This window comes from Verticillium nonalfalfae (assembly GCF_003724135.2).
Source record: "Verticillium nonalfalfae strain VnAa140/NRRL 66861 chromosome Unknown scaffold_251, whole genome shotgun sequence".
Taxonomy (NCBI): Eukaryota; Fungi; Ascomycota; class Sordariomycetes; order Glomerellales; family Plectosphaerellaceae; genus Verticillium; species Verticillium nonalfalfae.
Window position 1 is genome coordinate 1 of NW_021167476.1, and position 18536 is coordinate 18536.

At 51.7% G+C, this 18536-nt stretch overlaps 3 protein-coding genes across 3 annotated transcripts; 2 read left to right on the forward strand and 1 right to left on the reverse strand.

Annotated features, from left to right (window-relative positions):
- Positions 1–29: 29 nt before the first annotated feature.
- On the forward strand, positions 30–378 carry D7B24_004518 (uncharacterized protein; the record flags this gene model as incomplete). Its single annotated transcript, XM_028638686.1, has 2 exons — positions 30–261; positions 310–378. Coding segments are annotated over 2 exons (301 nt in total), but the record flags the coding sequence as incomplete, so codon positions are not given.
- Positions 379–8339: 7961 nt separating this feature from the next.
- Positions 8340–8888, forward strand: D7B24_004519 (uncharacterized protein; the record flags this gene model as incomplete). Its single annotated transcript, XM_028638687.1, has 2 exons — positions 8340–8569; positions 8792–8888. 2 exons carry the CDS (start codon positions 8340–8342, stop codon positions 8886–8888), a joined length of 327 nt encoding a protein of 108 aa, XP_028490227.1.
- Positions 8889–17256: 8368 nt separating this feature from the next.
- On the reverse strand, positions 17257–17580 carry D7B24_004520 (uncharacterized protein; the record flags this gene model as incomplete). Its single annotated transcript, XM_028638688.1, has 1 exon — positions 17257–17580. One exon carries the CDS (start codon positions 17578–17580, stop codon positions 17257–17259), a length of 324 nt encoding a protein of 107 aa, XP_028490228.1.
- Positions 17581–18536: the final 956 nt, after the last annotated feature.

The window sequence follows — 18536 nt, forward strand, 5'->3', positions numbered from 1 at the left end:
GTTCGATGGATATCGTCAAGCCAGTGAAGGCAACACTCCAATTTACATATAAGAGCAATCTCCCTGCTCGAGATTCATTTCTTGTACAACCTCCTAAACATTCACTGGTTATTCCTCTTCATCACTCTCCGCAACATTTGCGTATGCGCAGCAAAACCTGAAATATTCGACACCCAAGAGTTAAGCAAGGTCATGACTACAGAGCAGGAAAAGCAGAAGTCTCCTCCCCCTCCCAATCCGCCCCCATCGCCACCTCCTTCGGTAAGCACCCGCATATTTTGATGCTGTTACCATACTGATACGATGAAGGAGGGTGATGCTGACAGTAACCTGGATGACATTATGAAGGAGGGTGAGAGGGAGGATGAAACGAAGTGAGGAGCAAGTTCAATGCAGGAAAGCAGGTAGTCAGGCATCTGTGTGCCGAGAAACGCCATAGATTCACTCATTCACAGAACGCCTTCAAGCAACGCCATGACCTATGTGATCAAGCTCGTCAGTAAGAACCTTTCGCGGAATGAAATGTCCAAAGACTCTAAAGGCTGTTGGGCAGCCGCCCAGTGGCGCATTGATGTTGGGTGAGTTATCGCTTAGTCAGGCGCGAGGCTGTCAAGGTCTTGCCTCCTGACAAATGAAAATGAATGAGCTCCATCCTTGTTGACCCCGCCTTTTGGTCACCACGCACGGACCTTGAAAAGATCAATTCCGACCTCATACGACTTCATCTTGATATTGCACTTATCTCACTCTTGCGCTGCGGCAACGTCGATCAAGCAGCTAAGGGCTTTCATATGCTTATATTAAAATGTCAAGAGGCGGACCTCCGCAGCAGTCTAAGTCGAATTCCGCAGCTGGCTGAACATCTCGTCTACGCAGATATTTGCAATAGCCTGAGGAGCATCCAGATGCTTGCCGAACAGGTTGTCTGCTACCGCGTAGATTTCAATCTCGCTGGGGGTAGGTCGAATTTGAGATTGTTGTCGCGTTCTGCAATACCGCAGGAATGTCAAAGCTTGGCTGATCTGTTTGACAACGAGCACATAGTCTGTACATCTTCGCCCGACGGGCAGTTCAACACTCACCGAGAGGCAGGCACTCATCTTACGCGGACTAGCTGACGACAGCGGAATTGATATTCATCCTAACAAACTCTTCAAGTCGTCAATCATGTGGCTCGTTGCTGGTGGGGTAACGAATCAGAAAGACCGGCTCGCAATTTTCACGATTTTACGGCGGCCAAAGCCTGGAAGTCCTGGGACTATTGACGAAAACACGGCCTCTCTCTCTGGGCCAGAACCGCCATGTGTAGGGATAATTGATAGGCCTGTCCATGAAGCACAACGCATGGAGTCTTCTTTTACATGTCACGTGGGAGATATCATCGTGCTTGAGGCGGGCGAGGGAATGCGTGTCAAGGCTTCAAAACAGGCTAATATCGAGCATCGCGACATCTGTGTGCTATCCACGATACTTCGGACGACACCGAAGAAGAATGGTCCTGAGATTGCTGGGTCATGAATTGCCGGCAAGAATCATTATCTCGTCAAGATTAGACATCTCATCCTCAAAGTTCGCGTTTGTGGCGAAGTTTCCCATACCGCAACCGCTGTCAATATCTTCATACCAGCCGGAAGGAGCGATACTGTCTGAAGCCTGAGAACTTGTGATGCTGGCGATGTCGACCTGATCTATCGAGATTTGGCCCGTGGTTGGTGTGAGCGGCACATTGTGGCGCAAGGCCATGATGAGGTCCTTCCTTCGAGATTTTTGGGCGGTGAAGAGGGTACTGGCTTTTTTTCGACAATGCTTCGTCGTCTCGCTCTTAAACACACCATATCCCCTGAGCGACTCGACAGCGGTATCCGAATTTTCATCATTCGCCACGTGACTCTCCAACCTAGCTTATAATCAGTAAGTTTCAAACTATAGAATGATACGACATACGTTGTGCGAGCAACATTATGAGGCAATAGTAAGGCCCCATATCCATCGAGCATTTGTGAGATGTCATAAAGTCGTTGCCCGGCGCTTGACCAACCTTGACATGTCTTCTTCACTTGCTTGACGTCCAGCCCCAGGCGTCTCTCTGGCAACCAATGTAAGACATACACCACAGATGTGGAGTGGGGCTCCAGATACATGTGCTTGGAGCCCCACTACCATCGTTGGGAAGTGAGTCTCGGAGCACCCTTCCACATCAGGGTGTTCAGGAAGGACAGCACTCCCAGAAAGAATGGAGGATGATACCCCTTAGGCATTCAATGCGTATTACTCACATCTATCCGTCTGCCAAACTGCAATTATCAACAAGCTGGAAGGCCTCGGCTAACTTGAACTCCCACATTGAGGTGTGCGTGACCGGGACAGAGCTTTGTGTGCAGAGATCCTATTGGGGGCTCAATAAATCCACAAGCCCCTGCATCACATTTTGAAGGCTATACTGGCGGAGATTCAGCGGGCCTGGGGAAACATTCCTTTTTTTCGAGCGAAGCGACTGACCAAGCGTAGGCAAGACATGATGGATCACCGCGAGGCGGTTATGGCCAGCCCCTGGAGGCTCGATCTCGGCCTGCCCATCCCCTGACAGCTGAATCTCACTTCCTATACATCATCAATTCATCCGGAATGCGATGATTCTTGGCATCGTGCTGTTGGTTCTGCGATGCCAAGGTTAAATGAGACGCCCATCATCAAGCTGGCCACCCCTGCATTATCTGACGCAAGCGAGAGGCCGTGAGCATCAGCATGCATGGTGTGGAGTCCAGCCGTGCCAGCATCACTGCATACTCATCTTCCCTTCTTTCACCTCTTGTACGAATGCTGCCTCTGTCCATTTCTGATCCGCCTCCTCAGAATAGTAGGTATTCTCTGCGCAGGAAATGGCAATCTACCCACCACTGCAACTCTCCAGACCATGTGCGACGTGAGGTTTATAGAATACAATTGTGGTCATATGCGACGTATTTTGCTGCGGTGGTGCGAACCGTACAAAAGAACAAACGGCATGTGTCCAAAGAAATTGATCACGGAGGAACAATGCAAAGGAAGCATAATTGCTCTGACTGCCGGCCTCGACAGCCAACACCATGGGACGACCTGATAAACTTTGGTGGGAAGAAAATACCCAAATTTATGGCGGCCGAAAACGCCACCGGAAGGCTAGTTTGTCAATGAAAGGCCATTCCGTGCCATACTTGAGCTTCTTTCTCATCGCGATGTGCGACCGTATCATCCATGTACGATTGTGTGCCAATTGAAGCTACTCCTTCCGATCATACCGGCCTAGGCCTTCCCTTCTTCGGCGAAGCGATTAGCATTCATGCCTCAGGCTACGCAACCCCTTCTGGAGGCCCGGGCTACTATATAACTGCGGGACGCATGCACGACGTGCATGGTTGCCTTCCTGCAAGAGATCGCATTCGAAGACCAACCATCTCCAACATGGCACTTGCTCAAAAACCTCGTTCACAGCTCGTCAAGCGAGGCACTACACGCCATGTGCGTAGCTCCAATCGAATACGATGGACCCCTGCTCGAGAGAGGCGCCCACGCAACCGACTTTACACCACTTATCGAGACGTACCGCAATCCACGGTGCCAATGGATGATGCGCAGCTCAAGGTACTGACACAATTCATCGCACTCATTGAGTAGCCGGGATCCCAGCCGCATGTGCTGGTGATCTAGCCCGGCGTTGTATTCCAAAGCTCTCGCACGAATCGATCGAGACGGTCAGAGCACTGTACGAACTGCCAAAGACGTCAGACTTCTTCGAAGCATATCACTTCCTGGCCTGGGCCGACCTTGAAAATCGCTGCCAATACCTTTATCAAGCCGATGGGAAATCGCAAGAAAACTTTCGGCGGATGGAAATATCATTCGTAAGTTGGCAAGGTATCATCGCGATGTCTGTTCCATACCATGAGTTGACAATTGCAGCGGAAAATGTGGAAAACCATCGCCAGTGTTGCTCCTGAGCGACCCTCGATAGCGAGGAAGCTTTTTGTTTTTTTGCCAACGAGCGTGTGGAGGATATCGATGACTTTCTGCAAGCCGTAGACGAAGAACTTGTACAAGACAAAGAGAAAGACCTTCAGGAGGCCATGGATGGCTTCTAGATGGCTGGATGATAGGCCACTGTTCTCGTGAGGGATTGGCGGGAGAGCTACCGCGTCGAATTTGCCTTGTAAAGCGTTCGTGAGAAGATGTTACAAAATCATGACAGAGTATTGATCCTCGTTAAATGAATGCAAGTCTGTGGAGCCAATGTACCGATGGCAGGCCAGGTGATATGCGCTGTAGGTGCCATGAATCCTGTCAGTGAGCTTGATAAGGAGGACACCCCCAGCGACCTTATGGTCCGCGGACCAAGTAGTTGCCTCATGGCTCCCATGAATCCTCTAGCGAATCAAGCGACACCTTTGCTTAGGAGTGGTGATGGACGCGGCCACTACCTGACGTCCAGTCAGACAAAATCTTTATTTTATCTCTGTTGGGTCGTTCTCCTCTGTGTTGTTGGCCAATCCATCCCTCTCGTCGTTCATCTACGTGCACCAAACGACGGCTTCCAGACCTGGCTGAGCACCGTCGCTACACGCCCCATCCTGAACGTAGTATGGCGGCTTCTCATCGGCCCCCACTTGGACTATATAGTGTTCGAAGCCCTGAAGAAAGATGGAGCCCCGGAGAGCGACACCTTCGACTTGGAAGCCACCATCAACACAGATCAGCGAGGGATCCGGAAGTCCGATGCGCCAAATGCCTTTCTTGAGGTATGCTTGCTGAAAGCGCCGTCCACCATCATCATGGGCGCTATGAGCCTCCGAACACAACTAGGCCTCTTTAACGCCATGGCAACGAGTAGTTTCGCCGCAATGGTCCTTGCCTATGGATCCTATTTCACATTTGCCTCGTCAGCAAAGCAGACGCAGCGTGCGAAGGCCGCGAGGGACGACGCCACGTAGGTTCGTGTCCCGATCCGTATTCAGCTGACTGACGTCAAGTAGAGAAACAGGAGACCCCGATGCGGATTCAAAACAGGACGCTTTCACGACCGCCCGATCACACATGGCACTACTGCAGGGCTTATGGGAAGGGCTCCGAGTCCTCTTGCTCTGGCTCGTCTATCCAATCATGGACCCAAAGCTTGCTATCACCATCGCCAGTGAGCTCTACAGCTACCCAGTGGCGTGCAACAAGATGATGCAAAATATACACCGCGCAGACAAGATCCGAGGAGCGATTTGCAAGAGGGGATTCTTGCATACAGTGGCCACAGGGGTGGAAAAGGCGCAAGCAGCACAGTCGCACCCATTGACTGCCATGTATGGCAAGATACTTGCGAAGTATTCTTTGCCTACTATATGTCGGTACCTGCGCATTACAAGGCGCAATACGCAGGGTATGGGACAGTGGCTGTCGGAGACAAGAGACATTGAGGGGAGGAATGACGAGGCGATGAGCAAAGCCTGGCAATGAGGACCCCGTGCGGCTGTTGCTCTTGTCACACTCCATTGTGTGACCAGGTAGGTGAGCAGAGAACATGATCAATGATATTGCCTGAGCTAAGAAACATTCTCCAGGACGAATTTCATGCGCGCGCTGCCGATGCCCTCCGAAGCCCCCAATACCTTGTTGCTCGCTCACGATTCGAGCGGCCAGAGATGCTGCAACCAGGACCACGACATGAAAACCTTGATTCAATATGGGAAGAGAGCATATGGTACCAGGACAAGATGGAGTGAATGTCAATGGAGGGTGCCCGGGAACCTCTAGCCGTCGGGCTACGAGGTGCATGGAATCGACGCCATGGCATGCTAATATTGGCTGAGACGATACGGAGACCGAAGAACGCTTTATATTAGTTTATCTATGACTGGATTGGAGTCTGTTCAGCCTGGGAAACACAGTTTTGACATCTGCTATTCTCGAGGTATCCTGACAGAATGTCCATCTTGCCTCTCACGCGGAGGCCAGTTGCCAGTCGGTCCTCAATGGATGCCACGGTTCCTTTGCGAGCCACCTGAACGGAGAATTGTGAACACTTGAGCGGCATGCAGGTTGTTCCGGCCCCTGCCTGAATTAGATTGTCCAGCACAGGCTCGAATACAGTTTGTCAAGCAGCATTAGCGAGGGTTCGCTGATGTTAATGCCTCTGAGAGGTGATGACAGCGATCGCAAGGCCAACAGACCGGGCACAGGCCAGACACAGGCAGGCTGTTCACGCCAGCGACATCAGCCCGCCAACTCTCGTCCTTCAAACCTGCTAGTCAAGTCCACTAGTGGGGACAGAAGTCCTATGACGAAAATGGTACACTCCATTGAGGCAATGGTGCATTGCGTGGCTCCGGCGTTCATGGCACTGAACACGAAGAGAGCAGCTGGAGAACAAGGGGTGAGACAAGAATGAACCCGCACTAGGAGGTGGGTAATGCACAGTATGCACCCCTCTTGTAGCTCGACCTTGATCCTGTTACCTTGGAGAGATCTTCCTCCAGCGTGCAGCTGATAGTGGCTGCCTTACCTACTAGTAGTAGGTAAATGCCAGCAGGTCCATGCCTGCTTCCTGGTGCATCCCCTCTAGCTACCCACCACACGTACGATGGCGCACGACGCAATCATTGCATGTACTTCTGCAGCTTTCGTCTGCTCTTCTCCATTCCAGCGGACTTTAGATCAGACGAAATCAATACTGCCCAATAAACGAATGGTGGAACGACTTTTACGCAATACATAGGCTGACATGCGTGCGGGTTCAGCCCCAGCGGTTCACCAGACATGACAACCGGACAAGGACGACCCATCCAATACGACAGATAGCTTCATCTCACCACATGCGATACTTACAGATTTCATTTAGCAATCATATTCACGCTTACTGTCTCTCCAAATTGATCAATCCTCATTTTGACCAGCCTGCTCTTGATGATCAGCCATGTTCTAGCGTAGCCTTCCTGTAACGACAGGACAGGGAAGTCCGCGGACGCAGGTCTCTGGGCTACCCTTCCGTTTCGCATTGGGAAGGGGGGACAGACTCCGTCCGACCTGAAGCCTGAACACGTCCCACGGGGGGCTCCGGGAAGGGGGCGTGGACTGGTGTTACGGTGGAGGACAGAATGGTAAGGTAAGGACTGGGTGCTTTGGGAGAGGAACGGGCGGGGCCAAGGGTCCCCATCAATCGAGCTGATGGAAGCCTAACCGGGCGAGCATGGGGAGACTGCCTTTGACTCGTCCTGCAGCTACTCTGAGGCAACCAGAAGGGCGTAGTCCGCCTGGTGGCGTCGAGCCCCCAAAGACCTCAGAGGGAGGCTATGTGGGCTATTTTATTGCGGGGCCTCGAGGACGCGAGGACCTGTCTGCTCCCTCTTCGTCTTTGGGGGTCGCCCACAGCTACTTTCTCTGATCCTTCCCATACACCACTCGTCGAACTCTTACCTCTACTGTTGAAAAACCATCTACCGCACGCTTCGCAAAGTGCTTCTCTCGAACACACTTACCATGGGGAAGAAGAACGGTTTCAGAGATCATTAACCCCCCCCACACGGCAACTCTCCGGGACCGCAACAGCCAAAGATGGCGGATCCCAGCTTCAATCCTGGAGCATCGATCAACACAGCCTGTCATTCGTATGTACATCTGATATCCCCAGTATGTGCCGCGACCTTTCTCACCAGACAACTCGTGCAAGGAGCACTAGTACCTTTGAAGAGCCAGTCTCACGCCAGACGAATGCCTCCCGAGCCAACCTTTGCTGGTAGCAGAAGCCCAGTTCCTCGACTCCATGACTCCTCCGACGTCTCCGTTAAATTTTCGAAACACCCGGAAACTGGAGCTCTTCTGCAGCCAGAGACGCCCCTCACCAAGCAAGACGACCTTGACGCAGAAGCCAGGAAAATCCATACCCTCCTCCCAGGGGTCGAATCCGAGTGCAATGAAATCTATAAGTGTGTCAAGGAAAGCCCTACTGATGAGGAATGGCAGGCTTTTACTCGGATTTTTATAACTCTCCTGCGTGAGCATTTCGATTTTATGCTTATAAGCCAGCATCCTTCAGCGCCCGAGGCTCTGAAGAACTTGGAAGACTGGCCTGATATACATACAAGGATGCGTGACCACGGCATCCGCTTTCTCAAGCTGCTTAATCGATATATGCCAGCGTCTTGCAACACATGCGATCATTCGTACACGAGGTGCACGGCCTGATAACCTGGATACACGAAATTTGCCCCGTGTTCGGGGACGACTGCTCGAAGTACCTCGACGCCTTGAGCTGCTTCTTTGTAGCCGTCAAGAACGACAACGCGGGGAGTGATGATGTAACATCCATCAGATACGATAGCATGTCCATCGGCAGCGATGACAGTACCGTCGGCGACGATGTCAGCATGACCATCGGCAGCGATGACAGTACCGTCGGCAGCGACGGCAGCACCGTCGGCGGCGACTGTGAAACGACTTTCAACAAAAACATGGCCGAGATGGAGACCTATGATGCAGCGAAGAACGAAAGCTCCAGCAATGTTTCGACCGCATTTCAGCAAGCCAAACTTGCTGGAGGAAACCATGACACGTCCTCTTGCGAACCTGCCAGGCTCCCTATAAAGAAATCGAAACAGAGGCTCAACTATACTCCAAGGGTGATAAGACTTTACCGCAATATGATACGTCCCATTCGGATGTTGTTTTGTCTGCCATCAAGGCCTGCCACGCAGAGCAGAAACATTGAACAGTCGACCGTGAGGCCCAATCATCCCACGTTATATTTCCGTCCGCTAACGAGGTTTGACGACAGTGTGGCCAACGACAAGCTCAATAACTATACCTCCATGTCCTCGGCTTCGAGAACTATACTGGCGACAAACGACGCGAACAGCTTGCGGACGCTATAATGGGCCAGTGTCAGGCTGATTAACATCGACAACCTCCGGTGCAATTGCTTATCCATGACGAGTTCATTCACGGTCGTTGGTGTTCTGCGACTTGCCTCTTTGCATGGACCCCTGTGTATCGTGGCTCAGCACGCGCATGCCACAGCAGCCCAAGCCTGCTTGGTGGTGTCAGTAGCAACTTCCTGCATCGCATACAGACTCGGGCGAGATATGGTTAGCCTTTACGCGTCGGCCGACACGTATGTGCGCCGACACATGATCGCGCACGGCGCTCCAATGTCTTACCCCGGAGCCACGCGTCATGCAGGTCCCACTATGGATGAGTGAGCATCGCGACTGGCGACTCGTTCTGCAGGCGTGTCGTCCAGGCGGGGGAACGTTTGATTGGGTCGAGTGAGGCTTGCGTATGCGGCTCTGCAATGGGCCCAGCCCCTCTTCAACGTCAACGATTCCTGGAGGTCTACCAGCTGGACGTTTCATATCTGGTGGCCACCGGCGGATGCGTCTGTACATTCGATACGCAGTAGATTTGGCGCAGATTTCGGCATGGGGCAGTGGTCTTCGTTTGGGCACCTATAAATGTGAGTAATACACCGACGCTACGGAGGCTTTTGAAACATTCAATGCCACACATGTCTCCGGTCGGTCTGCTTCAGATGGGACCCCTTCAATCACTACGACAATAGGACTCAGGGCAAGGCCAAAGGATTTGTGCGGTAGACATGTCCGGAAAACGACGAGAAGAAGAGGCATTCGGCTGACTGATGCTGTCAAAGCTGTCGATATTGCCTGCTTCGTAGCGCAATGTCGCACACAGGGCTGCAGGTAGCACTCAGGGAGCATTGAGCATCTTTCTGAAACTTCCAATAATCAAAATGCCCATTCATCTCTCGAGACTCCTGGATAGACACGTGATATGCTGATCCTCCCTCGGAATGCATCCTCACAGTCGCTCTACAGTAAAAGATTTGTTCATTCAGCTGAGCAGATGCTTGACGCGCGATGTGTTGAGTGGATGTAGTACTAAACCCTTCCCACAAAAGGGGATCGACTTAAATTGAGAACGACTATGGCTCACCCGCGGGACATTGCTGCAGGTAAGAGCATTGGAAGGGGAGAGCAGACCCATCGTAGGCAGCCAACATTTTGCTGAGAAGATTCTGTGTAGATGATGAAGACTACTCTCTTCTACGAGCTTGCAGGTCGCTCCATAGATGTCCACCCCTTCGGCACAGAACCATTGATTTGCCAACTGTTATCGCTCCCTCCGTAGTGGTGATTGTTTTGGATCAGGCTCATGGTCCTCCCATCGGAAAGTGTGACGGACTCAGTCGCATAGTTCACCTGATCACCAGCACCGTACTTCTTGTTGCCTTCAACCAGAGGGCCACCAAGATTACACTGAGTGACACCTGGACCTGCCGTATTGTCTCGAGTCGCATGCACCCCGTCACGTGACACAGCTTTTCCGAACTCAGCCAATAATCTATCGAGGTAGCTCGGAGCCGCATGACCTGAGCCAGTTGTTGTGGCATTCTCCTTGGCGTTCCCTTGCTGCTGTGGCTGATTCGATGCCTCGGAAGCTGATCGTCGGACTGTGAGAGTCATGATGAGGTAGAGTAGGTTTTCGTGGGCGTCCGAAGAATTGTTTCGATTAATAATGTAGTTGGAAAAATAGCGACGTGCTAAGACGCGTGCCGAATGTGGAAGGTATGGGAGATGGGAAGAGGGATATGACCTCATTTAAGGCTCATGCGTCCAGCTTTTGTGGTGTCCTACGCCCTGAGGCTGCCGCCACGCAGCCTTCCGGCTACCATGACTTTGCCAGAGGTCAGAATCACACCGCAAAGATCCGGCGGTGAGCATGTAGCAGGTAGTGTCCCCTTACCTCTACCTGGGCAAGGAAGGCACCTGAGCGTAGTTGCGACTGCGTTCGGATGTGACTTGTCATTTCCGATACACTTCCTCGGAGAAAACGTGACAAAGCAACAGAGTCGTTCGGCTCGGAGACGCCATCAGCATTGCGTATGACCTTCGCACATGACTCAACATCCGACAGTAATTGGTAAACGAGGCACTTACCGATGCGCTAGAGGCGGAGGACGAGGCTCGAAAATAGACTGTAGGTCATCCATGCTGCAGTCTTCAGAGCCTAGTCCCCCTTAGATGCGCATCTGGTACATGACTTCCCGGACCGATAACGAAAGTGGTCTAGCCAGTAGAAACACGAGCATTAGACCACAAAATATCATAACTCACTAGTTTCTCGTGGCTCAACATGACAGGATCCGCGGGCAACAGATCATGAGCACTGCCAATGTGCAGACCGTTGAGCTTCGAAGGCCGCATACCCTGCGGCCTGAGTAAGTCTGTCACGCCGTGGCTTAAACTACTTTTGTTTATCGAGAAGTCGTAGGCGTACGCCGATCCCCAGACTTAACGTGCCAGTGCCCAACAGCCCAGCGGCACAGTTAGTGGGTCTTCCATATCTCGACTGCATTGCCTGAACTTCAGTGCTCTGTTGACCGCAGTATTAAGTCACATTGGCCATTTAGTCGTGACGAGGGCAGGTTAACAGAGAACTCAGCGACGAACAGGTGTGTGATTTTTACGCCAATTGCTGCCCAGTAGTCCGGAGCTGCAGGCCGTGCCTAGGATATGATGGCATCGTAGACATCGGATGCAGACTGCTGAGTCAAAGTGTGGAAGCCTTGACACCTTAGTGCTCTCAGCAAATTTCTGGCGCTAAGTTCTACGCTATGAAGTTCATCGACCTTCGCAAAGCTCTGAAAAAGAAGGCGTACTGCGACGATGCGCGTCTCCCGCCTTTCAACTCGACACCATCGAAGGAGTCAAGGACGGAGCGGTGAGCGAGGCTGAGTGACTACCTTCCATCTCCCTGTGACTCGGGTCCGATTTGTGCGGCCGAGCTATACGGCACACCAACGTGGTTGACAGCGCATGGAGGCTCATCCGCTGCTGTCAAGCCGTTGGGCATTGACATGGCGGGCGGTAGGCTTGACACAACATGTTCGGCTCTCGGTGAGCGAAATGCCAGAGTCACGATGTGACAGCCTCACTTTGGCCGCATAGTATGCGACCTCTCAGCGCTTGCAACAATTACATGTTGAAACTCCGCAGTATGTGCAATTCCGTAGTTTTTTGAATGGCGAAGCGTTGTCCACCGAACCTTTTAACTTTTCTAACTGTGCCGCTCATTTGCTGACTGATCTTTCAACAGGCACAAATGACGACTCCGCTGCCTTTCGTTCTACACGATTTTCTGGACTAACCGAATTTGCACTTATCCGAAGTCCCTCAATTTGTTCTGAGCAGATACCCAGCTCCAGAGAATGTGGCTCGTTCCAACGATTAGTGACGACTATATCGACCACACATGGGCTACACGACCAGCAGAGCTATACCATTCTCTGTTGCAGAGCCCAAACTCGACGAAGTCTCCTGGACTTATCCAAAAGATTATCCCCAAAAAGCCCTAAGGCCAGGGCGCATCGGAGATCTATCATCAATTGACTATGATACCTACTTGGAGCAACATCTCGAAAACTTCGAAACCTTCCTGACTATATTTTGCGCCCTTTCCCTACACACCGAGATACTTTAACTTGCTCACATCACAGGAAAATACCAGCTGTGTGTGAGGAAATCCTTGAAGATGTTCCCTGGCAAACGAGCTAGCATCAGGCATGGTCTTTGAAGGCTGCAATACTACTTGTATTGAAGACAGCCCTCCAGTAGTCTCAACATCCATCCGTAACGACTTGAAGCACAAGCTCGGGATAGAGTATAAGAGCTTGCTTCGAGGAGTCTTCCAAGAGCTCGAGTACGCAAAAGAACCTTGTGTGCGTGCGACTTGTGTTTCCATCGTGTGGATTTTGACCGAGTACGACAAATTCAATGTGAGGCGATACGAGGTTAGTCTCAAGTTCGACCCGGAGACGAAATATGTAGGTTACTTGCAGGAGGCCGCGAGACGCTTTCGATTACGTAGACAACCTACAGTCGATCATTCAAAAACAGGTATGACTCTCATCCATTCCTTCAGACCCTTGATATTCAGATCTGCAAGCGGACCAGTCTAGCGTGGGACGCAACAACGAGGAAGATCCTGATTGCTATTAAGGACTGTACTATGGCGCTCGACTTCGTGTGTCATCCATCTCGACTTTGACTGGGGGAGACTGAGGAATTTGAATTAGGAAAATGAAGTATCATCTATAGAAAACCTGAAGGAAAGATGATTCATTGTTCTGATCGCCTATATTAGGCCCATTATACTTATTAGTGTTTCAAGATGTTCTTTTTCTGCAGCTTGTGTGACTCTCTTGTGTGACGTGGCTATTTTGCAAGGTTTTTTGTTCTCCATGTGATCTGTTGCAGCTTTCGTCAAACAGTTCGACAGCCTGTTAGAGCATTGTAAGTTAACTTGCGTAGACAGAAAATAGGAGTAATAGTATGTTTCCAGCTTTGCCGCAGGACAAAGAGCGCTTGACGGGCTGTCTAGTTTTGCAAGTTCAGAAACAACCCCTGAGTCTTCCAGACCAACCTCCTTCCAGCCTTGGTACGCCAGCCCCAGTGAAACCACTTTCTCTGTCTCATGCCTTTGGAGCACGCGTACCCCTGGAGATCTCGGTAATTCGCGGTAACTAAGCTCGCTTGTCTGAGCAAGATTGCATTGATGTAGAGATTTCCATGACCATAGCCTCTATGCGAGGCTTCTCGAAGGTACTCCTGATGGGTAACTGGCTATGAAACAGACCCTGAATCCCGCCATAAACATCGAGAGCATGAGCAATTACGGTTTTCCCGGCCTATAATTTGTGGATTGAGCATCTTGGTGTAAGGGGCTGGTCGTTGAGCGTCTCGCTGGGACGAGGCCTTGAATGTATTATTACTAGAATAAGAGCAAGACAAAGGAATGATCTAACAAAGGTTCTTCATGCCCCTTTACGAAGAAGGAAATGATGTAAAGCACGAGCCTCCGTACGAACTAGCTGCTGAGGCGCAGCCTCAGCTTTGTGGCTTAACCAGGTATACCCCGTAACACTTGGCTTCATTTCTTCGCGTTCTTCGGCTATATCTTCACAAAAAGAAGACGAACGTGAAATTACCTTGTCCTATAATGGCCCAAAGATATCGACGTAGCTTCCTGATGATTGCAGTAGCCTAAATTATTACCTTCATAGGCGTTGGGCTGTTTTTCGGTTTGTGACCTCTCAAAATGCAGGGCCCATGGTTGATGCGCCCTTCAATTTCGTTGATACTATCTAGCATAGCGGCACAAGTAAGTCAAAGAACCATGAGATAATAACTAAATGCTTTTGGGGAGTTGGCTCCTGGTTTGAAGGGCAGGCTTCCTTCAAGCCCTCTGGCATGCTTCTAAATGAAGTATAAATTTTCGCCATCATCTTATAAGACACATTCATGGCCGATGAATGCCGCTCGGCCGCTGGTACTGGCTTTCGTTAAGAGCTTGTTCTTCATCAGCATGACCTTCGAGTTGTCCCAATTTACTTTCTGAAAAAGAGCCCGAGAGGTCGACAAGAAGGCAGAAATCTAAGGGATATACCCAGAATCAAGAAGATATTTGTCCGGGTCATGCGTTCATGGGCCAATGATCAGACCTGGGAAGCCTGTATTCGAACTTGCTTTGTTTGAGATGGAGCTGACATTGTATTATTGGCGCGAGTGAGTGGTGATATGCCCTCCGGTTGGGCCGAAATGTCTAGCTCGCACGAGTCTGCCTTCCGATTTGAAGTCTGACTAGTCGAACCACGTTTTGATGTATTCCAGCTCGTTATTCCTAGGACTACGTATGAGTCACGACCTGACTGAGACAATCGCATGCCCGACAAGGATAGCAATTCGGAAAGCAGACTAGTCTAAGTTATACTTAGGCACGGCGTCCGCGTTCAGGCTGCAGAATGTCGAGTGGAGATAGGTATAAACGCGGCAGTCAAATCCATCACTCAAATCTATCACCCAAGTTCATCACTCAAACCCATCATTGTAGCTCATCACCCAAGTTCATCACTCAAATCCATCACTCGAATCCATCGCCGAACCTTATCACCCAACCTGATCACGCAAGCTCAACCCATCACTCAAGCCCGTCACTGAAGCTCATCACCCAAGTTCATCACTCAAATCCATCACCCAAACCCATCATTGAAGCTCATCACCCAAGTCCATCACTCAAATCCATCACTCGAATCCATCGCCGAACCTTATCACCCAACCCGATCACGCAAGCTCAACCCATCACTCAAGCCCGTCACCCTAACCCGTCACAGTGCAAGACCAAGTCTTGAGATTGGCTTCTCAGTTCCCTCGCACCCTCAGACCTAACTCGATCATTATTAGTTATGCCATAAGGCAGCGATTTTCGAACTCGTCGGCATGAGCCTCCAAATCACTGGGATCGAGCCTTCCTTCTATGCTTTTTGTTTGCACTTTGCTCATGTCAATGGAAGCCTCTACCAAATCGATAGGCAGAGACATCAAGGCTGTCTCAGCAATAGCTGACAGTGCTCTCTGTGTTACGGAAAAGTCTTTGCTGGGAATCTATTAGTGCAAGAATAACTTTGAGCACAATTAACGTGCATTAGAGAATCTACCTTGGCTCCGAACATCAGAACTAGTAGCAGCGATGCCTTCGTAATGGCTGAGTATCTTCTTGCAATCCGAATCCGCCTCCTCAGTAGCATCCTTAAGGTTACTGAGTGTTCTGACGGAGGCTGGGCCTGCATGTAGGTGTCAAGTGCAATGCTGGCGTCTCCTCTACCAGCTCTGCTTTGAAGCGTTCCAGTTTGACGCCTCACTCTCATTACTTTTGTAACATGAGATATTAACTGAGCCAGATGAATGTAGGCGCATCTTTGTGGCAAACTTGCGTCTGGATTATTGGTAATAACTTTGTCCACTTCCTCGAAAGCAGTTTCGATGGATCGATTGCTATGAATAGCATGTTCTGCTGATGGACAAGTTTGGATCAGCAACATCCATGAGTTAAAAGTGCTGCGTCCTTGAGTTCTGAGAACATTTCTGTAATCAGCTCGGGTCAAACTTTCAACAGATGCGGTTTTGATATATGGGTGTAGTGATTGGATTCCTTCATCGTGGGGACGAAAATATTCGTTATAGTTCTCCGGCGATGGGGGGTCAAGGCTCATCAGATCATTGCAAGTGGCATACAAGCCTTCATCTGCCATCGTGAAAACTACAGAGCCAAGTGTGAATGCATCTGAACCTTGTAGGATCCTTATATAATTGAGTGCAACAGGTCGTATAAAATGAAAAGTCAAACCCTAACATCGAAAATGACAGACTCCACATTTGTTGTTTTTAATTCTTCACAACCTTAATTGGGAGGTGTTTGTTGCTAGAATTTAAAAATTAACTATGAGAATATCGGGTGAAACGCGCAATAAGTCACGCGTGGGCGTGGCAAACTTGGCACGGCGCCTGGTGAAACCGTGCGGTCAGAATCAATTTGAGACGGCAAGGTCGGCGTTGGTGTTGTGCCTGCGCGCAAGGTTGGAGACGCTGCCGCCACTGTCAGTGGCGACACGTCCAGACGTCTTGATCGTAGAAACACATGTTCGCCGCAGGTAGACAGTGATAAAGAAGGAGGAGAGGAAAGTGAAGCTGAGAGGAACTGAGATGTCCGGCTCCCAGGAGCGGCCATTGCTGCTTACCAGCAGCGCCAAGCTTGGCGTCCAGCTCCGATGGCAGGTTCGCAAGCGGGCTGGTCAGTGCTGCTGGCAGCTCCTCGGCGGCACGCGCCCTGTTACCAGGAGCCCGAGCGGGCGCGCCGTTGGCTACCAGCAAAATGGCCTATTACCGGCAGCTGTTGGCGCAAAGTTGGGCACGCGCCCAGCTACCAGAAGCCCCGGCATTGCACGTATGACCTTGGTCGAGGTTACCGGCGCTGTTCGGCCGGGGGTACCAGCAGGCGCTCCAAGCATCCGCGCCGTCGAGGGCCCGGATCAATGCCTAAGCTACCAAAACGGTTGCAGCCTGATTACTAGCAGCCGTTGGCAAAATCCAAAGTTTGATCACGTCGGCGGTGCATTGCATGCCATTCGATTTAGACACCAATTTAGACACCCGTTATGAAAAGCAAGCGCCCGGCTACCAGCAGCCTCGACGGCTTTACGTGCTGTTCGGTCCGGGCTGCCAGTCGCCCTTTGTCAGCGCCGGGGCGAAATTCAATATTGGCCATGTCACAGGAGTGGGCGGTGCATTTGCAATGACAAGTCCATTATCAATCTACCAATTCAGACACAACCCTCACGTCTCCCACGGAAAAGCACACATTGCCTTCGGTGTCGTAGGCGCTGCTGGTTCACGCGCCTGGTTCGGTCAGCATGCGGCCACACGAGACGACGGACGGACGGACCTCTTCCTGGTCGCGCTTCTTCGCGGCAGCCAGCTCGGAAGCCAAGCAGCGGATCTCCTCCTGGAGGCCGTCGATGTACGCTGTGGACGCCGAGCGCAAGTTTTCATATTCTTGCTGCCAGTACATGATGACGCCGCGCAGGTTTTCGCAGAGAAAGCGGTAGTCCGGCCTGTACAGCGGGTGCGGCTCGTCCCACCGGCGTAGGGACGGGCGCACACCCGGGGATGGAGGCACGCCCGTGGACAAATCTCGGACACGCGGGTCGTCCATGACAGGATGAAATGAAAGGCTGCGAGAACGAGAAGGCGAATTTGCCTAAGCCAGCTATGAACCGCCAGCTTGATGCCGCCTGCTTTATAGCCATGGCTAACCCGCCGCGGCCCCGGCACATCGCACGCCACACATCGCACGCCGCACGTCGCACGCCGCACGCCGGCCTGCACACTCCGCTCCGGCGATAGACAGACAGTCCCCGTCCAGGCCCGGGCGGCTACGCGGTCGACCCACCAGGCATGCTGGACCTACTGCCGTGGCGTCCTTGCGTGCGTGTGTGCCTGCTCGACAGGCCGACGCTCGTCCGGGTCATCGGCGATTGCGTGCTGGGCACGGAGTTGGTAAGCGACGGTGAGGGGTGGAGGGTTCATGCGACGCTGCAATCGAGGACCGACCAACGTGCCAATACCAGGTCGACGCCGCCCCCACCTCGTCTGCACCTCATCTGCAGCCAAGACGATCTATTGTCCTAGTGTCACTTAGCGTGCCATGCCCTCGGGAATCGGACGGGCCAGGCACGAACAGGCACGAGAGCCGGGCACAACCAGGCAAAGCCAGGCACACAGGCAAAGCCAGGCACAATCAGGCGAAGCCAGGAATTACCAGGCACGAGCTTGTTGGGACGTCTTTCAGCTGACGATGCTACACGGCACCGTCATGACATGGAAAACAGATCCGGAGAAGGATTGAAACTATCTGACACTAACGCACAGCGCATCACACCCACCCTCGCGCGACTCCAACGGCCAATTACTCCGGCGAGGTCATGGACAGAGGCGTCAGCACGCCACTGTCCAGTGCCTCCAGCGTGGACGGTGCCACCATCAGCCCCTCCGTCGACAGAATGTCCTATTGCCGCGTCAGCTTCGTACGCCTGACCTGCGCCGCTGTGCCACAGCACGTACTCGACGATCGACGTTTGCGTCGGTCAGTCTCTTCACCCGTGTGTCCAG